A 15,141-nucleotide genomic window follows, 5' to 3' on the forward strand; every position below is an offset into this window, starting at 1 on the left:
CGCCCGCATAAGAGGCGGGGAACCCTCGGACGGACCGTGTTCTCCAGTGCCGTGCCTGGCGGCGGGATGGAGGAGCTCTACAGCAAGGCGGAGACCCTCGCCCTTCGGAGGAAGCACATCGGGTAGGGCCGGGAGCGGGACAGAGGAGGGAGGAGGAGGTGGGCGATGCTGTCTCTAGTGACAGCGCCCGTCCGGGGAGGGAGACACGGACACACACAGGGAGCTGTCATCCCTCTGCCTAGCCAGGTCTCAGGGCAGCCCGGGATTCCCTAGGCGGGCGGGGGGATTAATACGCCATTAATACACTCATTAATACACTGCACATCAAAGGCATCATTCACTTTCCCAGCAGATGGAAGCAAGCAGCCAGAATGTGGTACCCAGGCGTCTGTCTGAAATGAGGCTGCCTAGGGTTGGGTTTTTTCTGTGCGTGCACCTGCAAAACAGCTGAATGAACCTGTTGCTGTCCCTTAAGCTGAGTTTAACTGAGAGGGCTGTCAGAGGTTGTGACCTGAGTAATAGTCCTCCTCCTGCACATCTCTGATCCCTCTGTGTGGCAACCTTAGTTCCTACAGGATGTGCAGCTTTAATAATTTCTTCAGTAGATGTTGGCAAGTGAAAAATAAGTCCAGGTTGTAAAAACAGACCTATTTTTGCTGGTTGCATTTTAAATGTGTAGCATATAGAGAAAGCTTACTAAAGATTCTTAACTCGCAAAAGATTCTCTAATGTCATGGCCTCATAAAGGGATAAAATCAACTGCTTTTTAGGGGCCAGCTCAATATTAAGGAAGTCATGCCTGTGCAAAGATTGTAGGATTGAGCAGTGCTGAGCAAACAAATAAGAACTTTTAGAGAATGAACTCGCAGGTTAGAGAAAAGAACCTGTAGTCAAGAAATGGCCAATGATGATGGACATTGCTTTCAAAGTATAGCAGAGAAATAGCTGAAGATGTCAGAAAAGATCTAGCAACAGGGCTAGATGCTCTGAGGAAGAAAGCAAACTAATTCACTATCTATGTGAATGTATCTGTGTGACTGAAGGAGTCACATTTACAACTGACTTTACAAGTTCATAACCTCAGTGTACCCAACAATAACTCCAGACTTACCTGGAAACAACTGTGTTTATCCAAGGTCATATAAACACTGCTAAATGTTCAAATTTTCCTTCTCCTCAGTAATATCATTCAACATAATTACATAGCTGGCACATTCTCCAGGGGGGCAGGGAAAAAGAAAAAAGACTGTTTAAAGAGTACTTTGGTTAATTTTATAAGGAGCTTGACTTTTGCTGGAAGTCAGTGTGATTTAAGATGCTTATAAAACGCTGCTTTTAAAGATTTTATCCAAAGCAGACAGGGTGAGGGTGTGAGGGTTTTAAGACCTCCTCAGCACCTCTGAAAATAAAGCCTTCAAGGCATTGGTGTTTTGTTCTTGACTGTGACCTCTATATGCTACAGTCATCTGTTGCGTAATGATTTTTTGGCTATAGTATAAAACAGTGCTTAACAGCTTACTTTAGTCCCAGAGAGTTATTTGGCCATACATGTCCATAAGGCATGTAAACAAGCAGAGCTACAGCCTAGGAATGTGGCAGGACATATAAGGACCTGGAACAACGTGCAGACACTGTTCTTCTGTGAAATCAATTGCAGGCAAGCTTTGAAAACACCCTTATTAAAGACCAGCTTCTGTTCCTACTGTGCTGGGGGAAGTGCATAGGTTTTCACTGTGAGCAGGAGCCCCTGCTTGACCACCACCTGAATGACTCACAAGCTTTTTTTTGCAGGAGGCAATTGTCTCCAGAGCTGCAAAAAATCAACCCCTTGAACACTCTAGGGAGGAAGAAAAAATGAGAAAATTAAAATGGTGTTATGTTTATTATGTTTTAGGCCTTCCTGCAAAGTTTTCTATGCCAAGGATCCTCTGAAGATAATCCGTGCTCAGGGCCAATATATGTTTGATGAGAAAGGAGAGAAATACTTAGACTGCATCAACAATGTTGCACATGGTAAGCAGTTTGACTTGTGAGACTGCTTCCATTCCTTAACTTCCAGTAGGGATCAGGACACATTTCTGCCAAGTGATGATGTTCACAGTGCTTCTCTGAATGTCCTTCTGTGGTTCAGTAATTGACTGCTTGCTAGTAATAACTAATTATTTTCTTCTTTAGTGGGCCACAGCCACCCATATGTGATAAAGGCTGCAACAAAACAGATGGAACTGCTCAATACAAACTCCCGCTTCCTGCATGACAACCTTGTTCAGTATGCACAGCGTCTCACAGCCACCCTGCCTGAGAAACTCTCTGTTTGCTATTTTGTTAACTCTGGGTAGGTCTGAACTGTTGAGGTGTTTTTTATATGACTGTTTTTTATGATTGTTTTGCTTCTGTTTGAGACAGACACTCAGGACAGCTTAGTCTAAATCTTACTAGGTAGGACTTTGTAACATGCAACAAAAATATATTCAGCACTGATTAAAACTTACTTCCTGTTTGCAGCCATCATATTTAGAGGGATGACTCAAAGTAAGAGAGCCAAAACGTGAAACTGAATGCCATGCAAAAAAAAAAGTAGGGGAAAAAAGCAAGAAGAGGAAATTAATTCTGCAAATTGGTGAATGTTATGAACAGAGTCATGAATGCCATCTGTAAATTGAAAATAACCTTGGAAACTGCCAAACTTTAGGCAGTTTGGTAATCTGTGATCACTTACATGTCCAAAACAGACAACCTGCAGGGTCCTGTGAGCAGAGGGGCTGTGACAGATCAGGCTGGAAGCTTGAGTCCTCTTCCAGGGTAGAGATTTGTGATGATGTAAGCATTGGGGAGAACGGAGTTGTGGAGTGTGGGAGATGGGACATTGCTTTTTGAGGGTTAGTGCCTGCATTGTGTTATCAGCTGCAAATTGGCCTCCTTTCTACCAAGGAGAGGCAAATATCTACAGGCAGACTGGGGGAGGAAAATAAAGCATGTCTTTGTTTGCTGTTTATACAAAGGGCTGTTTTATCTTTGCCCCCTTACATGGCACTTATTAGTCTCAACCTTAGCATTGTAATCTTTAGAGTAACAGAGTCTGCTGTGTTGATTTATTATATCCATGAGTCCCATGACTTGTCTTCTGTTGGAATACCCTTCTAAAGAGAAGCTCTCCTTCACTGCTTTCCTGCTGTATCTGTTATTATGCAGCTCTGAAGCCAATGATCTTGCTTTACGACTGGCTCGGCAGTACCGTGGGCACCAAGATGTGATCACCCTGGAAAAGTAAGTACACAGAGTAGCTTATGTGAATGCAGCCAGCAACTCCTGCCATTACTTCAGAAGCAGCTTTGCAGCAATCCCCTGCTGTTTGTACTCCACTGCCTGGTGAAAGAAAAGCTTTGTTGCTTTTGTATTAGAACAGGTCAGGAAATCTCTTTTTCACATTTGGATAAAAACAAGTTTTGAAGATCTCTGAAAAATAAGCTTGTCGGTCACCCCAGAAAGTCAGTCACCTGTTAGAGGGCATTTCCCACAGACTCACAAAGCAATTCAGGCCAGAGAATTAAATGTTGGTTTCAAAAGCAGTGAGTGGTCTGGCTACTGGGCTGCCCAGAAAAGGGCTTTCTGTTCATCACCCATTGCTGGACATGTTTCATTTTGCACAAATAAATATTCAGTGATTAAGAAGAAAGATGCTGTACTTCTGCAGCACCGTTGCAATGATGCTCAGCTCTCCTTCAGTGAATACAAGAATGTACACAAAACCAAGTGGCTGCAAAATCAGGAGGTGTGAGAGGGCTGCCAGCCACAGGTGTTGTGATTTTGGTACGTTTATTCTGGGTTTCGACATCATTTATATGGTGGTTTTATGTTTGCCAAATTTTGTTTGCTAACTGGGTGGATAGGATTTTGAGAGAAAAATGCAAAAACAGGCTCAACTTAAAAGTAAAAGAGATAGATTTTATTAACATACACTAAGAGAAGAAAATAAGAAAAGAAAAAAAAAACACAAATGAATTTTTAAACTAACCCTTTCTCTCACCCCTAACTGTTCATTTTTTACAAACAATTTAAAGAGATAAAACTCAGAACTCCAGGTCTGTACTACTTATAAAATAGTAATTTATTCAGTCTTTGAGAGAGGGAAGTCTCTCCTGTTGTTTTGGTAACTTTCCACAAGAGAAACAGTCTGCTTGTGGCTTTCAACTCACACAAAAGCAGCCCGCCCAGGAAACTTCTGCAGTTGTGGAACCTCCAATATCATGTAGCTTTTTCTGTGGCCACACATATTGGTTATAGATTCACAGATTTGAGGTGACACCTTTTAAAAATGAGCACTTTCAAAGGAAAGGGTTTTTCAATTCAGGGAATAGAGATGTCTTCTTACTTCTTCACTGGCAGAGGGTTTCTTCTCATCTTTTTCTGTTTAACCTCTCATGAGATCACAAGATCACAGCTACTAATTCAATATTCACTCAGTCCATCCCAGATACCTTTGCTCAAATCTACAAGTCATTTCCCCAATTCATGTTGTCCACGATTTAAAGGATTATTCTAGTATATTACAGTTCATTACCATAACTTATAGGAGATTTTTAGCCTAGAACCAAGGTAACTTGTCATCTCTGCTACCTAAAAAGTCACTCTTCCTTTACTGAATTTGAGATCTTTATATTGTCTTTTTACATGTCACATTCTGAGTAGTCAGACCTATATTTCAATTCAAAATTTGACCCCTGATATATCCTTGTCCTTTCCAAAGAATTGTAAGGTCCTAGCAGAGCAATATTCTATTAGCCAAAAAGAAAACCAAACTGTATTAGCCTATGACAACAGGGTAGGCGGCCAACCACATTTCAGGGTTTTCCTAACTTAGATGCAGCTGTAGGTTTGGTGACATTGCTGTAGTGCTGGATTTTCTTCTCAGATTGTGATTAGAAAGTCTAGCCATAGCAAAAGCAAAAATACATGTCTCTATCTGAACAGCACAAAGCTTGTTTGACTCAGCTGTATTCAGATCCCTGTTAGCAACACACTAACCTACGTGTGTTCTGCAAAGAAATCATGACGCGTCTTTGGTTTGATTTGAGGTTTACTTCTCTTCAAGTTCATGTCTGAAAAAAAGTGTTTATTATTCCCTGAATAAAGATGCCACATGCTTTAGGCTTAAAAGGCTCTGGTTCCTCATTTCTAAATCAGTTGACCTCAATAGTAACCAGCTTTAGCATACTCTGCAGTATAAAATATTTATGTTCAAACACTATCCTCTTCCTGACAGTGGCTTCTGTCAAACCCTCTCACCTTCAGTGCCTTCAGAGCAGATAGTGGGGGCTGCTGCTGCATAAGGTCCTCAGTGCAATGCACACTCCTGAGAGTTTTCACAATGGTGTTGGGGTCTAGCTTGCAAAACTTGGCATGGCCAGGGTGGGGCCCATGGGTTGGAAATGAAGGAACTGGACCCACCCTTCAGCTCTAGTAAGGCTGCTAGGGCAGTCACCTTGAAGTCAGTGCAGTCCAGACATCATCTTGGTCTGCCCCCATGTCAGCACTTGATTTTATCCTGTTTCCAGTCATTCTAGTGAATTACAGTCAACAACAATTTCATATTGTTTTTGAAAGAAAGACAGTAAATCAAATCAAGATCCCTTCACAAACGATGCTACTGTGTTGCAGATACAGTTGCTAGTCTGGATAGGCACAGTTGTAAATTTGGCTCTTCTATACATTTGGTGAAAAGTGACTTGGATATTTAACACTCACACAGTGCTTACCATGGCCATGTTACGTCTCTGATTGACATCAGTCCCTATAAATTTAATCAGCTGGGAAAGGACAGCAAGAAGGAGTATGTGCATGTGGTAAGTACAGTTTTTGATTTGTGTTGGTTTTGGTTTGGTTTGGTTTGGTTTGGGCTTGTTGTGTGTTTTTGTGGTGTTTTTTTTTTTTTGTTGTTGTTGTGGGTTTTTTTTTTTTTTTTTTTGTTTTTTTTTTTTTTTTTTGTTGTTGTTGTTGTTGTTGTTGTTGTGGTTTTTTTGCTTGGGTTTTTTGTTTATTTTTTTTCTGTTTGGTTTGGTTTGGGTTTTGGGGTGGGGTTTTTTTGTCATTTTAATACCTGTTATACAACATATTGAATTACCCTCTTTGGGTGTAAATATACTTTCATTCTATTTTGCTGATGCTAGTGTACATATGCTTGGCTAATTTCAGTGGAATAAATGCAGCAAAATTGTTTGCTTTTGGATTTCTAAGAAGACGTTCAGCTGTGGGGCTGATTTCCTTCATTTTGCTACAGGTTTTCTTACTCACTGCATTGTATAGTTACACAGTTTGATGAAATTAGCCAATATCCATTGCCTTGATTTGGTTAAAGATATGCAGGACTAGTTCCAAAAACTGGAAAGACAGATTGCTTAAGTTTACATAGACTGGGGTGTAGGACTCATGAGTGTCTAAGAGAGTGTGATTTTTCACATGAATGTGTGTATCTTAAAAAGACAAAAATTTTCTCAGTCCAGAAATGTACACCAGCAGAGGCCTTTTCTATCTAGACCTCCTTGTGTTAACTGCACTGCCAAAGTAGTACCCACCTTTTAATACCACTTCCTTTCTCTTAGTTACCAAACTAAGTTTCCCAACACCATTTGTAGAGGTTTGAAGGTCACACAGATCTGTACCATGACTAAAATGCTGGAAGGGACATGACAGACTGGAAAACCCTACTCTCCAGTTGCAGAAACAGATCTTCTGTGAGAATCTGAAATGAGGTGGTGGATCGGTACTCATTATTGTGTCTTGAGGGAGAGGAAGGACAGTCTTGAAAGGTGGATGAAGTAGATGATGATTCTTACAACAGCTGGGTTCAGTAATACTGAATGCATGACAGGCTCAAAATGAGTTTAAGCTCCAGTAAGCATTTTTAAAATTCAAAGCAAACATTCAGGCTATACTAACTCTCATTACCTATTTGTGTGGAAAACCAAATAAAGTGGAGCAATAGAAAAAAAGTAAATATTTCATAGAAGGATTGCCTCCATAAAAACAAATAAATAAATTGGTCTTTTCAGGCTCCTTCTCCAGATATCTACAGAGGGAAATACAGGGAAGACCACCCAGATCCAGCAAGTGCTTATGCTGAAGAGGTGAAAAAGATTATTGAAGAAACACAGAAGAATGGACGCAAGGTGTGTGTTTTGTGCTCTAGAAATGCTGAGGCTTCATCTATTATGGCATGGGGGGACATAACAGGCAACTAAGGACTTTGAATTTCTCTCCCAATTTCTTGTGCTTCCCTCTCCCTTCGTTTTTCTGTGATGGGTTCTGTTCAAAATGGGCCGGTTTTGATCCCATGCTCTTATGATAATTTTTCTAGGCATCAATGAAAGGATCAATAATACAGTTGTTTATAAGCAGATGCAATCAAAGGTGTTAAATTTCCTATTTTATGCATTGATTTGGGTGGTTTTTAATGTTGTAAGGAAAGGTTTGAGGTCAGCTGAGAAATTACATCACAAATTCTAGAAAGGATAAAAAAGGAAAGATAAAAAAAATCCAGAACATGGAAAAAAATCTATTGGATAAAATCTTGATACTACATTTCTGAGCCTGTTTGGTTACGATAGCTTTGAAGTCATATAAAAAGGCAAAACTTTCACTCATCCACAGTATGACCTTGATAAAAACAGACAATTTCTGAACAGGTGTACCTAAAATATGTGTTAATCTTTTATATGATGGCATTAGTGTGTTGAGACTTGTAGGGCTTGATCCAAAACCCGCTGAAGTCCCCAAAGACTTTAGCGGAGACTGGAACATGTTCCCTTCTAGTCCAATGGACTTACGTCACCTCTCTTTTAGTTTCTTCATCAACATTTTTTTTATTCTCTACTAACGGATAGTTTTGTTTTTTCTTCCCTTGTTTCCTTTCTTTTGCACATTTCTTAGGTTTTGGTGACATAGACCTCTGGCAGGACAAGTTGTGCTAAAGGCTAAGCCTCACATGCTATGGGAAGCTTCGTACTCTTTGGCCGTATACTCAAATTAGTGTACGGTTCTTTACACTCGGTTACTGCTCGGCCTTGTTTCCAGGAAGACTGCACCAGCACAGAGACCTCTTGATGCTCAGGGAGGGGTTCACAAGTGGTGTGGGGATGCAATCCCTTAAATAGCAGACTTATGCTGAGACCTTGGGGTAATATTGTATCTCTGCTGCGTAGACCTCTGCTGTTGAAAGAAACGAATTTTGATGTTCCAGTGTGTCTGATCTGTTGCTCTTACCCTTCCTGACTTGAAATAACTTTCTTTTTCATTCCTAGCAACTGGAATTATTTCATCTGTAGAATTTTTCTCTTCTTTTGTCAAGTGCCTCATGCTGGCATGTTATTTGTGTAGTTATTTGCATTAGGCAGGGGTGCCCAAAGGCTAGCCACAGGTCATCTTACAGGTCAGCTTCCACCCACCTCTACCTGGTGTTCAGGATTAAACAAAAATCCACATATACCTGCAAGTTTTATTAACTTCTTAGGGAAGATGGTACACACTGTTGTGTGTCTTCTATAAACTGGTATTTGTTAATAAATTAATGTGGCTCCCAGGACCCCCATTCAACATCCATTGACACCAGGAAGTGTCATCCAGTTCAACACAAGGACTTAATGGACATCCTTGCATTCCCATCAGGCTGCAAAGGTGGCCCTGGCTACTGCAAATTTGGGCACTCTGATTACAAAATCAATAGCCATAGCTGTTTCAAGAGCTCTCAGTTGTCCAACTCATTGCGAGATTAAATTAAGGCACACATTTAAACATTTATTTCTAGACTGTTAGATGTCTCTGCCAAGGCCAAGTAGATGAACACAGCTCTCACCTGAGTTTGTCTCTTGTAGATTGCTGCCTTCATAGCTGAATCCATGCAGAGCTGTGGAGGCCAAGTAATTCCACCTGTGGGCTATTTCCAGAAAGTGGCAGAGTACGTACAGCACTTCACAAGGGCGTAACGGGGAAATTAAACTAAGAAATAACTTTTTTCACTATCTAATCAATTTAACTATTAACCTAAGCTATTAATATTCTTGGCTATCTGTGGTTCATTTCTACTTATTGAATAGTATGATTTAAGTTCAATTATTTTTATGGAATATCAGCTAATTTTTTAGCTAGGTAATCGCCATTCTTTCCTTATCATTAATCCTCAGCCATAAGTTTGATGGAAGGTGAAATTAAACCGGTTATAATCCTACAGTGCTCCTATTTGACATTAAAATGTCAAATTGTCTTCATAACATGTAACATACTAAAAATTTCATAGCTATAAAATAATTATTAACTGTATTCTTTCTTTTTCTCCTAACTTGGTCTCACACTGCAGAATTTCTGTGATGCAAGCTGCCCTGTCCTAGATTGCCTACCTGTGTTCTGCAGCACTAGACTTTCAAGTTGTGTTTGTTTTCAGGTATGTGCGTGCAGCGGGTGGAGTGTTCATAGCTGATGAGGTCCAGGTTGGCTTTGGCAGAGTTGGGAAGCATTTTTGGGCATTCCAGCTGCAAGGTGAAGACTTTGTGCCTGACATTGTCACCATGGGAAAACCCATTGGCAATGGACACCCTATGTCTTGTGTGGTCACAACAAGGGAAATTGCTGAAGGTTTTGGTGCTTCTGGACTGGAGTATTTCAATACAGTAAGTTGACAGATGAAGTTTTGCCATTTTTTGTTTTTTCTTCTGGTCTGCATTTAGCAGTTAGTATTTCTCCAGGTGATCCAGATAACATCTGCAGCCATCACTGCATCACATTACTAAGAGCTTGAGTCAACCACAGCCTAATATCTAAAAGCAAGTGGAGAGGCCTTGAAATATGCTCTGTTTTAAGTGTTACATCATCATATGGACCAGCACAAGCTCTCTGGCAGGTCATGCATCTCAGTTTAAATCCATACAGAAAAATTCTTCCTTATGTCTCTTTCTCTCTCCCCATTCTGAAATGTTGATCATGTAAAATTCCATTTTCAAGGATAGGCTCTATGCTGGTGGAGCTCATGACCTGGCAGACCTTGCTCTGCAACTGACATCTGACAGAACAGTGACTCTTTATGAGCAAACATTTAATCTGCATATCATGCCACAGAGGTTCAGTCTTCTTGTTTATTGAACCCACTTTCTGCTCCTGTGACTCAGCCTTCTTTCCAGCTACCATGAATTTCCCTCTTTTAAATGGAGTTTATACTCTCTGGATCAAAATATATCAAATCTATAACCCGCTGCTCTTCCCAGGAGCATTTTGCCTGCACGTACAATCAGCTGAATTTTTCAGACCTGAAATCTTCAAATCACTGCAACCTGAAGCAGAGGAAGAAGAAGCCCTTCCCTTGCCCAAATGCAGGGGATGGTGTTCTGCAGCCTGAATGGCAAAACATCCCCACCTTTTTAAGCTTTTCTCATGACATGCCACGCAGGAGAGGGCAAGTGAAAACAACATGAATAGCCAGAGATAAATGTTTTGTTTTGATAGATTTTGATTTGATGACATGTTTTGTCTTTGCTATCAGTTTGGAGGCAATCCAGTGTCTTGTGCTATTGGCTTGGCTGTGCTGGATGTAATAGAGAAAGAAGATCTCCAAGGGAATGCCACACGTGTAGGAAATTATCTCCTGGAGTTGCTGGCTGAGCAAAAGGAGAAACATCCCTTAGTGGGAGATATCAGGTGGGTGCATTACAGCAATATCAGAGAAGAAAGTAACTGTGCTAGAAAAAGCAACAAACTTGGTGTGAGTGGGATGCAGTAACATGCCATGATTTTGCTACAGCCCTCTTTTCAAATGGTCTGCCCAAAACTGGGATTGTAAGGCAACTTTTTTTAAAAAAAGTTGTCCATCCATCTGCTTAATTACTTACAAGCATAGCCACTAAAAAAGTTCTGGGAGAGTAGGGGAAAGAGCCATCCACATGCAATAACCAAGATGTCAGTGCACTGTTGTTATCATGCAGATCCTAAAATCTCTGATGCATATCCTTGGTTTGGATTTTCCTCATCTCATGTTAATACCTTTCATAATTGCCTTCTGGGTTTTTTTTTTGGGGGGGAAGGGTTGGGTTGTGGGGTTTTTTGTACTTCTTTTTTTTCATTGTTTGTCTCCCTGGCTTGTGATTTTCAGGATAAGCATGAAAGAAAATTATTCTGTCATTCTTTTCTGGCCACATAGCTTTAAAGAGCCAGGTAAATTTATTTATCCAAAAATATCTGTCATCCCATTTGATTGCGTGAAGTTGCCAAAAGGTGGCCAAAGTCTCCTCTCTCATGCTCCTTTCCCCATTTGTGCTCCAGGGGAGGGAATTACATTTGCAGCAGAAGGTTTGGATTACTGACACTGGGTTTCACTTGTCTGTATTTTTCCTTTCTACTCCAGGGGTGTTGGATTATTTGTTGGAGTGGATCTGGTGAAAGATAAGCAAAAGCGAACACCAGCCACGGCTGAAGCTCTTCATCTTATTTACAAGTAAGCAGTTCTTAAAGACTGTGCGCAGTGATCAAACCCTCCTAATATTTTCCAGCAGTTAGTCATTAATTTTGTTTTCAATTTGTGTGGTTTTTGGTGTCATAGTACTACAAAAAGAAAACTTTCAACATCTGTCTCAGCTTGAAGGAAGTGACAGGACACAACATAGTTTTATACCTGTGTCTAACACAGGTGTTTCCTCTTTCCACAGACTCAAGGAGCATCGAATCCTTCTTAGTGCAGATGGACCCTACAGAAATATTTTAAAATTTAAACCACCAATGTGTTTCACAATGGAAGATGCAAAACATGCAGTGGAGACACTTGATGCACTTCTTACAGGTGTGTGTGCTTTGGGGCTCAAATAAATACTCTTCTTTGTTCATTTCCCTATGAAACACCATCATAGCCTAGGCCATTGCATGCAAGGGAAAGTAATCAACTGTATTTCTTACCATTCATCAGACTACTGTTTTAATGCCAATTGTTATAAATAAGTACAAAGCCCCATATGTGCTTCATCCAAACTTTTAGACCAAATCCTGCTCTTGAGCCTTTCTCTTACAGACTCAGTGTTATTACTCATTTCTTGTCACATATGCTATTTGTTAAGGAGTGAATATATTAATTCAGCACAGGCCTGAAAGACACTGCGGACACACTGGTGTAACTTTCCATAATGTGCTCTAAATTTTCTTTTTTTCTTTTTGTTTGTTTTTTACCTAGCATACTGAAACGTGATTGTCTCACTCAAATTTAGCCTGAAGGTTTTCAGGCTCTATTTTTTTTCATCTGAGGACCAACCCAGGGGAAAATAACATCAGTTATACTGTTAGCCTGAGGGCTCTTGGAGCCTTTTACACAGTAAATGCTCCCATCTTGTAAGAATATAACAACTAAACTTAGACTTCTATGGACCTGCTGGACAAAGGCAGAATTCCACTCCAAAAGGTCTCCCTGATACCCTGTGCTACAGTCAAGTTGCTAATTTTATTCTTTTCTCTAAATAGTCCTGAGCTAGACAGTCCTGATAGATTAATCACATCACCTCAAGAAATGTTTTAGAAAGGATTCATCACTCTTCAGTTATTCTTCTGTGTGATAAATGCCCAGAGGAATAGCTGATTTTTTACTTCAGCCAGCTACTAAATTGACAGTATGTTAACTTACCCTCCCTTCTTTTTAATTAAAATTTTTTATTACTTTTTTTTTCAGAACTGGAGGAGGCCACTGGAATGAAGTCAGAAAATAATGCATCAACAAATGTCCAGTGTAAAAGAAAAGTATGTTTTAAATTTTTTTAACTCTTTTTCAGATAGGTGTTTGGCAAAGCAAATATAAATTACTTTGGTAGAGCTTGCCTTCAGTTTTGGTAGTGTGAGTGACTCTGTGCCTTGAAACTGAGCTCAGAGAGTAACTTGCTACCAGAAACCTGAGAAGATTTACCCTGTCTCACTGGGGTAAATCTAAAAAGAGCTGAGTAATCCAGACCAACAACATGTTATAGACAGACCCCTCAGCTTATCTGCTTGTGTGCAAATAAGACCAACCAGACTCTGTGCTGCACAAAGTCATGAGCACAGCAGTCATCAACTATTGGTTCTTGGTATTACATGCTACTGAAAGATATTTGGCTTTCTAAGCAAGCCTGCAGCCTGGAAGGTGTCCAGGTTTTCAGAGAGTTCCAAGGATTATTTTTTTCCACCATAGCTCTTTGAGTATGAATGGCTGACATGCATCCGAATTAGGACTTCTTAGGTTGCAGCCCCAGCTTTGGATGAATCACATATGATTTCTCACACCCCTAAAACATGCCACCCTCTCTACAGGAAAGCTTGCTGAACTGTCCCTTGGTGGGTTTTCCACTGGTGCTGTGGGGGTGGGAATGCAATAGCTTAGCTGCCTAGGGGTGTAAAAGTTAAGCAGAGATCTGATGAGTTATTGGCTATATATCTAGATTTTACTAGGTTTGGAGTGCAAGCCTACTCTTACAGACATTTTTACACAATCAGTTCAATTTCTTTCAGAACTAAGAAATTGTGGCAATTAATAGAGAGTCAGGCAGGGCTACCTAATGGGAGTCAGGTCCAGTGGCTGCCTGGTGGAAGACACACATGTACCTCCACTGACATCTCCTTTCTGTTTCAGACAACTGAAGAAAGTTCTCAGCCAGAAGGTGCGAGTGAAAGCAACGGCCACATGAATGGAGCTGCCTGCCGACAAGAAAATGGGATTTATTCAAAAAAACGCTCAGTGCCAAGTAAAAGAATAAGAACATGAAGAGGGACAGTTTCTTCATTCAGTTTGAATTTGTCTCCGTCTTGCTTTTGAGATGAAGAGTGCAATAGTCTGAGTCCTAGGATCTGTTTGAAGCCTAATCATGCCTTTCATAAACTGGCTGAATTCCTATTAGCTTCAGTAGGTTTAAAATACCTTTTCAGATACATGAGAACTGTGCCATGTGGCTTGAAATCTAGATGTGACAGAATGGACAAATGATACAAAAAAGTACCTTGGTGCTGGTGGCAGGCGTGACATAGGGACACAAACTTGGTGAAAACTGCAGATTTATCCATATTATGCAGAATCTGATTTGCTTAACTGCCATAAAGCAAATGCCAATCCTATAAAGTTTAAAAATATATGCTTAACATGCTATTTTTACAATATTTTAAATTTCAATATTTAATATTGAGATGTTAATTACTTCCCATGTTTTAATGGTTGTATTCACTAAACAATGCTTGAGAAAGAAATCATTATTATCTTCTAGTGTAACTTAGGTCCTATGGACCATATTCCCAGCTGATGTAAATTGGAGTAGCTTTGCTAATATCAACAATGCTCTACTGTGAGTCTACAACTCTATGTGTAGAGACATGATGTCTATGCAGGCACTCTCACTATAAATTCAAGGAAAATAAAGAATCTAATTTTCTATGAATAAAGAAACTTTTATAAATATTTATATAGAGTAAGATTTTAAATTTTTTCCCTGACATTTATAGATTGAGTCCTATCAGTGTATAAAATATGCAAGTAAAGTATGTATCATTTTGGACACACTGATTGATTGAATTTAACCTGAAGGTGTCTCAAAATGAGGTTCCCAGGGACAGCCCAGCTTGCGTTCCCATGGATTCGAGTTGTTTTGGGAGTCATGGGAGTTACTGTCTGATCCTGTCAAAGCTGTGCTGGTTCTTTTTGTCAGTGATGATGAAGAGTTGCACACCAGTTCCGTGGGATCCTAACACATAAACTAACACTGGGCAGGTTACTAAAAGGAGAGGACCACTGCATGCAACCAGTGCCTATCTGTGCTGCAGATACTTAGAGTGACCTTCCTCTTTGTCAGTGTTAAATTTCAATGACAGCATACAAGCCCTGCTTATCTTTCTTAATACATGCACAACTCCATGCTGTGGAGGACACTGAGGGCTTTCCAAATAGTCTGTACTTCAGAAAAAAACCCACAAAATGTATTTATTTCCTCTTCAATTTTAATACCCTAAATTCTGCTCTTTCCTAATTGCTGCTAATGATCCTACTGATATGACTGAAAATGGAGCACTTTATCTAATTCCATGTTTTCCACAATTTGCTACATTTATATTGATATTTCTGGTGTAACGCTTTCCAACATTCTCAAGCTGACTTATTTCTGTTTC

General features: G+C 40.1%; 1 protein-coding gene across 1 annotated transcript; it reads left to right on the forward strand.

The window, feature by feature from the left end:
* Positions 1-4: 4 nt before the first annotated feature.
* Positions 5-14,441, forward strand: ETNPPL (ethanolamine-phosphate phospho-lyase). Its single transcript, XM_083861174.1, has 13 exons — positions 5-122; positions 1,895-2,013; positions 2,176-2,335; positions 3,193-3,267; positions 5,750-5,843; positions 7,050-7,166; positions 8,868-8,950; positions 9,434-9,659; positions 10,526-10,680; positions 11,384-11,473; positions 11,685-11,815; positions 12,689-12,756; positions 13,622-14,441. The coding sequence occupies exons 1-13, from the start codon at positions 67-69 to the stop codon at positions 13,751-13,753; spliced, it is 1,506 nt and encodes a 501-aa protein (XP_083717300.1). The 5' UTR covers positions 5-66; the 3' UTR covers positions 13,754-14,441.
* The last annotated feature ends 700 nt before the right edge of the window (positions 14,442-15,141 follow it).

This window comes from Zosterops lateralis (assembly GCF_965231275.1).
Source record: "Zosterops lateralis genome assembly, chromosome: 5".
NCBI lineage: Eukaryota > Metazoa > Chordata > Aves > Passeriformes > Zosteropidae > Zosterops > Zosterops lateralis.